This window comes from Nothoprocta perdicaria, unplaced genomic scaffold, assembly GCF_003342845.1.
Source record: "Nothoprocta perdicaria isolate Ctin4 unplaced genomic scaffold, notPer1 scaffold_36, whole genome shotgun sequence".
NCBI lineage: Eukaryota > Metazoa > Chordata > Aves > Tinamiformes > Tinamidae > Nothoprocta > Nothoprocta perdicaria.
Genome location: NW_020455599.1, coordinates 756124 through 763031, shown reverse-complemented (window position 1 = coordinate 763031; position 6908 = coordinate 756124). Strand labels below are relative to the sequence as shown.

Genomic DNA, 6908 nt, shown 5'->3' with positions numbered 1-6908 from the left:
CACTGCCCCCTTGCTCCCACCTCCTGCCTCCTGGCAGCTTCTGTGTGGGCCTCCCAGCAGAGCAGTAGACAAGCTGTTATTATTAAAAATACACCCATGTTTTTTGTGCAGGTTTCCCCCAGCGCCGCCGCGGTGACACGCGTGCCGGCACCCGGGCGGCTGCTGCGAGCAGCGCAGAGAGGCCCGGGCCTGGGCCTGGGCCTGGGCCTGGGCCTGGACCTGGGCCTGGGCCTGGCACGAGCCCTCACGGCCCCGAGCGCTCGCTCACCCGCGTGCGCAGAACACTCCGCTGAGGCGAGGAGGGGCGGGAGGCGCTGAAACCCCGAGCGAGGAAAATAAATCCAACACTTAGCAATCCCACCAGGAGCCAAATAAATTATCCACCGCACTACGACTTGTAATCTGAGTCAGAACATGATGAGGGGAAGACCAYTGAGAGAAACCACACCGTAAGCATGAATTTTCAGGCGTAGGTCGGAGCGCACTTTATCAGGAGACGTGTCATTAGCTCCTTGTAAGCGTGGGATAACTGAGGCACCAAAGGGTGAAGGGACTGGCACAGTTTTACACAGGGCAAGTGTGTAACTGGTGTGGAAACGGGCGCGCTTGGTGGCCCCGGTCGCTGCCTTCATCTCCCTTCACCTGCCAGTGTAAACCCTACTCCGCCATCCACGGAGCACTTGCACTGCAAGGAGCTAAAGCCCCAAACGCTGTGTACGTTGGGGCCTATACGCTGTGTATAGGCCCCAAAGAAAAAGCTAGTTACATGCTGTTTATCATAATCTGTATTTGGTATATAAAATGTGTACCCATATAGAAAAATAAAATCTGTCATYGGCCACTTGTGTGAATGGAGCGTTTTACACGGGTTTCGGCAGGAAAATAGCATTCCATGATGGAAAAATGGCTCACCACGTATGCCAGAACAACACTCTCTTCCAGGGAGAGGAAATACTAGCACTCAGTCACGAGGGTTATAAACTGTTGTTAAATCACAGTGGCATTCATATATAGAAACAGGGTTTGTGGGTGTTGTTCTGTTTGCTAGTCCATGCACAGGGATTACTTGCTCTAACGCTGATTTCTGCGGGACACAGGTTGCTGTTTCAATGCATTTTTTCTCCCACAAGCAGATTTTCATTTGCAGAAACCCATCGTTTGGAATCGATATGGTCAGGATACCAAGTCAATGCTGCAGCATAATGATTGACAATATAACACAGTACACAGAATATGATTAAAATGAGAAGCAGTTACATATATACAAGGCAGTATATCTTGGAACAGTTTAGTAATAACAGTAAAAGCAGACTGCAGTGAACAAGAAGTTTGCCTGAAAACCAGAGCACAGCATAACCCTGCCTTTGTAAAAGCAGCTCTACAACACGGCAGATGTTACGTGATGAGGCAACTTGCAGGAGCTTCTTCGGCTGCAAATCACCCCAAAAGCAACTTGAGGGTGACCGGTCGAAGCAGGGCTTGGCAAACATGCATACGAGTAAGTGAACACTAGGTAACTGCTTAGAAGCTTGTCTTAAGGCAAATAAAAAGCTGATTGCTAGAGAGCAGCTATAAAAACAACCTCAGTTCTGTACAAATAAAAAAGAAGCTTTCTGACCCTCCTCTGGTTAGTTGCAGCGGAGTGACAGAAAGGGACCCCACTGTAAACTAATTCCAGCCCCTTAACTTTGGCCTCACTAAGGGCTTTGTGGCCACGGGGCCCTACACCAAGCGAGAGGAGCAGAGGGAGAAGCACTTGGCTCTACACTGAGCAGGAGGCGAGCAGGAGGCCAGGGCTAACGGCCTCCACTGGAGGCTGCACCTGGCCCYGCACGTGGTCTTTAGGAGCGAGCTCAGGTACCTGGGACCTCGATGTGCAGAGAGACGGGGCTTAGGGAGCTGGTTTAACAGGCATCGGGTTGACAGGCTTACGGTTGGGCTCGATGGTCTCAAAGGGCATTTCCAGCCGTAAGGGCTCTATGATTCCATGAAAGCCCCCAAGCTCAGGTGCTCTCTACAGAAACAGGGCCGATCATTAGTATCACTTTGGCACATTTCTGGAAAATGTGCAAGAGTGCCTTAATTTTGTGGAGCTGTCTGGTCTCAGGCCAACCCTGTGCACTTTATGAAACAAAAACACTTTTCCAGGGGAGTGGGAAGTACCACATYTGTGTTACTTGGTGGTTGCTTCTCTTCTCCTTCAGCTGCCAAAGACAGCAACAGAAACATCTCATATCTTTTGAAGAAGATACTTGCCTGTCCTTGGGAGCCACTTCCTTGATCCCTTTAGCTATATGAAGTAATTAGGGCAATATTGGTGCTGGAAGAAGCAGCGGGTTCCTCACCAAGCAATGCCACGTTACGGAGCATGTTGAACTGCCTCTGGATCAAGAGGTTTGAAGAGTCTTGCTGCTGCCAGGAGCTTGCTTATGTGCCTCTCCTCTGTGATGCCAGCTTCTTGAAGGCAAGTTTGTGACAGAGAAGGCACTTTGCTCAGGGTGTTGAATCCTGCTTCTATGAGTGTGCTGGAATACATGGGCAGGCCAATGGAAATCAGCCAGTCAGATACAGAAGTGATAAGTCCTGGGGACACAGGTTTCCGGCAAATTTCAGTGAGGCCTCCACTTGGAATCTGCGTAGAGACAAGAAAGGAAATGACCCTTAAACAAAACTGCTTCATTTACTTCAAAACTCTGATTTTCTTCCAAGCAGGTAGAATTTGATAGAGGACAGCTTGTCTGGTGGCACATCTGTCACTATGAGAACGCTGTGTGGGTGGAAAGGCTTCGGAAGCCTTGGGCACTGTCCTTGGCAGCAGGAGCAACCACACTAATTTTGGAAAGCAGATGCACAGGGCAGTACCCTGTTGTCTGGGTAACTGTAATGTCCCGTTTTTAGCTCATGTACCATTTTTAAGTAACCTGCATGCATTGCTGACTTCCTGTGTTTTTTTTCTAAGCATCAGTGGGGAGTGTCCCCMCTTTCGGGGAGTCAGGCACAAGTTCAAGATCTGTCAAGGCAAGCCCTGCTACGGTTTCCAACCCACACTTGTTCTGAAGACAAAACAAATCAATGTATTTGTCTGCTAGTATTTTACAAATTTAAGCCAAGCTCGTATCAATCTTCAGGAGGCCACTTTCTTACCAAGTCAAGCAGGGAAAACTGCCCATCTATCCGGCCAGCCTTCTAATTGCTGTCACTGGTTGGACAACACGGAGCCTAAGAGATTCCCACTGATACGGCTTATTTTTCTCCTTTCTGATTTACTTATATCAAAAATCATAGTCTTGGGAGAATTCTTCACTGCACAGAGAACTGCCTTCTTCAACCAACTATGTCCTGAGGCGCTAAACTGACGTTTCTGTTGAATCAGGAGAAACTGAGGACCCGATTTCCTCCGCAGTGCCGCTGTGCAAAGGCAGGTGGGCCGCGTGAGCGAGTGCCAGCAGAGAGGCAGCGTGTGGGGAGGGCAGCCGGGGCTCGGCACGGGGACCGCGTGTCCCCACGGCGCCCTCCCTGACGCCGCAACACGCGCGAGGCACGGACACTCCCAGCGGGGAGGACAGTTAGAGTCTGTTATTAACAGTCCCCCTTCGGGCTGCTCACAGCAATACTCACTGCCATGCGGTGCTGCTTCCTCAGCTGCTTCACCCGGATTTGGTCCATGTTGGCGGCAATCTCCTTCTCCGGCTGCTCTAAGTCTTCAGAGTACCTCTGGACCAGAGCCTCGGGAATGCCGCAGCGSCCGTGCTGCGCGTCCCCAGGCAGCACAGGGGAGCAAAGGGAAACCCTGTCAGTACGGATCAAGCAACGCAAACACGGGGAGAAGTGGGAGGTGGAAACAAAGGGATTTGTTTCCTCAAAACTTCGCAAAAAACAAATAAAAAGAAGAGATTTTACTTAGCTCTACAGGACGTTGGTAGGGAGGAGGTAAAAATCAGTAAATCATTAATGAGCCTTAGATCAGTTCCAGCCTGACTGAAACCAACCACAGCATTTCTGTCTATTGAACTGGGGTGTCCCCAAGGGCTACACCAACCATCAGCATTTCTGGTGAAAYTTGTCATCCCCTGGGCAGTAATTGATTTTGGTAACCAGAAATCTTACTGGATAGTTTATGAAGGTTTGGTTTAATGGGTTTAATCAGTCAATCTAGTTGTTTTGGGGTCCTTTTGGAGGCTACATGACAGAGCGAAGAAGAGCCTAGCAGGGGAAGGGCCAGATTTCCCRTCCAGTCTCCAATCTTCACATCAGTGCAAGGAAGCAGCGACAGGGCAGTTTATATCACAAATTTTTTCTCAAGTTACTTACCTTGGTCACAACTCTTTTATTTATTTTTTTTTACTTGTTAGTCACCTGGGGACTGACAATCTTTCCTCAGCTCAAGCTCATCTCTATTCTTCTTCTTACAGAGCTACATGCACTTCCTACCAGGAAGGGGCCCGCTGGTAAACKAACACCTCCTTATCCTTAAGCATGATGCCATTGAAGTTGGGCCACCCTTTTCTGCCTACTTTGTAGCTCCATCACAAACTTTCTGAGATTGATTCAGATCACCCACCTCCAGGCATCACCTAAACCCCGGAGACATCTGGATCAATCTGCAGCGTTACTGGAATCGGCACGCACCCCAGGCCCCAGAGCTTCTACAAGCTCAGTGATGTGCTCCTCTATGGCCTGAGATGTGTCAAATGCCCAAGCTCGGCTCAGCTCTCGGAAGGACCCAGAAGCACAAAATTCATGCAAGTCTGCTCGAGGCCCAGTGCTGCTTCTAAGGATGTAGATGAGGGTTCAGAAAAAGGCCAAACAAACAAGCCTTATTTACTGATAAGGAGGCTTCCCCCAGCCATGTTCTGTTCCTCCTCCTAACAGTGTTTAGGCATTYTAGCCGTTGACTACTCCACGAAACCTGACAGAGCAGCCCCCAAAGCACAGGCCTAGAATGGGCTAACTCCATCCTTCCCTGAAAGACACTCTCATCTCTAGGCTGGCAACTCAGATTCTCCTGGAAGGAGAAAATCTCTTCATGACTTCCTTTTCAGCTTCCATGCCCAGCTCCACCATGGACTGAGAAGCCTGAAAAGCTGAAGACTCTRAATAGATCGGGGATCCCTTCCTTCCCTGAAAGCAAAGGTAGGAATAGGTAGAGAACGTCTAATTGTTTACAATTTATCTAGGCTGGCTGCTTGCAAGAAGGGTCAGACATGATAAAGGAAAGCCCAGCCACCGGAACAGGAGCAGAGCCGAACGGGTGCAGTAGAGCTCAGCTCATACCTTATCTGAGTACGGCTCTTCAGTGAGATCGATGTCTTCCGCCTGCAGCTTGGTTTCTACTACCATTTCCAGGTCTACTCCCCTGCTGCAAGASACTTTCCTTGCTGCAGCAGGCCCCAGCTTTACCACGTGCTGCTGCACACTAGCAGTCTCTGGCAGCTCAGCCAGCCAGGGGGGCAGCGGGCTAGGAGGGGCACYGGGGTCCTGCTCCGAGGGCGTCCGATGGACAGGGCCTCCGTGGCAATCCGTGGGGCTGGACGGGCTGCTCTTTTTCACCGGCAAGCAAGGTGCTTCTGGGCTTGCGTGGCTGCTGCCTGTGGCCACGGCAGGATGACACAATCCATTGGAAAGGCGTTCCCGGCTTTTCTTGGCTGGGACTGGTGGTGGCTGCGAGGGATGTTTTGGTTGCACTCTGGCCTCACCTGAGCCTCTTTGCTCACCTTCTACACCTCCCTTGAGAACCGGAGCATAATCGGCCCGTGCAAGGTCGTGGAAAGCCTTGCTTTGTATTTCCAGAGATGTCCTTGTCGCAGCGTGTGTCACTAAGGCAGGCTGGGCCTCACAGTTTTTCGTGGGGCACGGAAGAGCCTTTCCAGCTGCAGGCTCCGTCACGGAGCAGTCCAGTTCCTTCGCTCTTCCCTTCTGAGAACCACCAGCTCCTTCATTCTGCTTAAGCAGCAAGTCACCTCCCGCGCCACCCTTCTTTGCTACATCCAGTGCGTCCTGAGCTGAAGAGCCCCTTTCCTTGGCAGCTTCCTGCAGGTTCACGCCGGCTTCTCCCTGCAGATCGTCCAGCGAGTGGGATCTGGGCCAGCCTGCGGCGCCGAGGGCGCCGTGCAGCGTCTCGCAGCTGCGCCGCACGGCGCCGGGCAGGCTGCGGCGGTTCCGGCGGGCGCTGGCGGGCGCCTCGGCGCCGCGCGGCACGGCTCGGTGCGGGCAGCCCGCGCGGGCGCCCGCCGCGCCGCGCTCCGGCGGCTCCCTGGGCAGCGCGAGCGGCTCCCTGTGGCTGCACAGCGGGCTCCTGCTCAAGTCCTTGAGGCTGCGCTCGCCGGCGGCTTTGGAGGGCACGAGGCACGGCCGCCGAGTCTTACCTGAAAGCAAGCAGAGACACAGCAGTTCTTAGAAAGCTCCTCCGTTCAGGAAAAGTGGATTACTACTAAATRCGCTCAAGCACAATGCTTTACTCTTTCTGGTAGCACTGAATGGACATGAACTCTGTCATTTTAAGCTCAGGAATTTGTGAGGATCTCCTGCAAGGAGAATACAAAGARTAACCCTTTTGATGCTCTGCCATTGTCTGCCTCGGAAGGTGAGTGTCCTGCGGAATATTCCAAGAGGTACCAGAGCCACAGCAACAATTTTCAGTGCTTCTTTCTCGGTATGTATATATATTATTTTCCCTGTGTGGAAGATCATGTTCAGAGAACCAAATACTMAAACTCAGGCACAACAGAATACATGAAACAGCCTGTCCTGATTACAGATTTCTAAATTTTGGCATTGCTTTCTGCAGCTCTTTGTGCATTTGAGACAGCTGAACTTAGACCACAAAGATGACAGCAGAGCAGACAAGCCTAGCTTCATTGCTTTATTTTTTTTTAATGAAAAAGAAGAGCTAGAAATGCACATTGCAT

At 51.3% G+C, this 6908-nt stretch overlaps 1 protein-coding gene across 6 annotated transcripts in view; it reads right to left on the bottom strand.

The window, feature by feature from the left end:
• Positions 1-603: 603 nt before the first annotated feature.
• The window catches only part of SASH1 (SAM and SH3 domain containing 1), a 506147-nt gene continuing 499842 nt past the window's right edge, over positions 604-6908 (bottom strand). For all 6 annotated transcript variants that reach the window (XM_026044362.1, XM_026044361.1, XM_026044363.1 and 3 more), the window contains 3 exons: positions 5275-6365; positions 3619-3750; positions 604-2632 (listed from right to left, as the gene is read on the bottom strand). In XM_026044362.1, the coding sequence (XP_025900147.1) occupies positions 2360-2632; positions 3619-3750; positions 5275-6365 (1496 nt within the window). In that variant the 3' untranslated portion in view covers positions 604-2359. The remainder of the gene's footprint in view (positions 2633-3618; positions 3751-5274; positions 6366-6908) is intronic.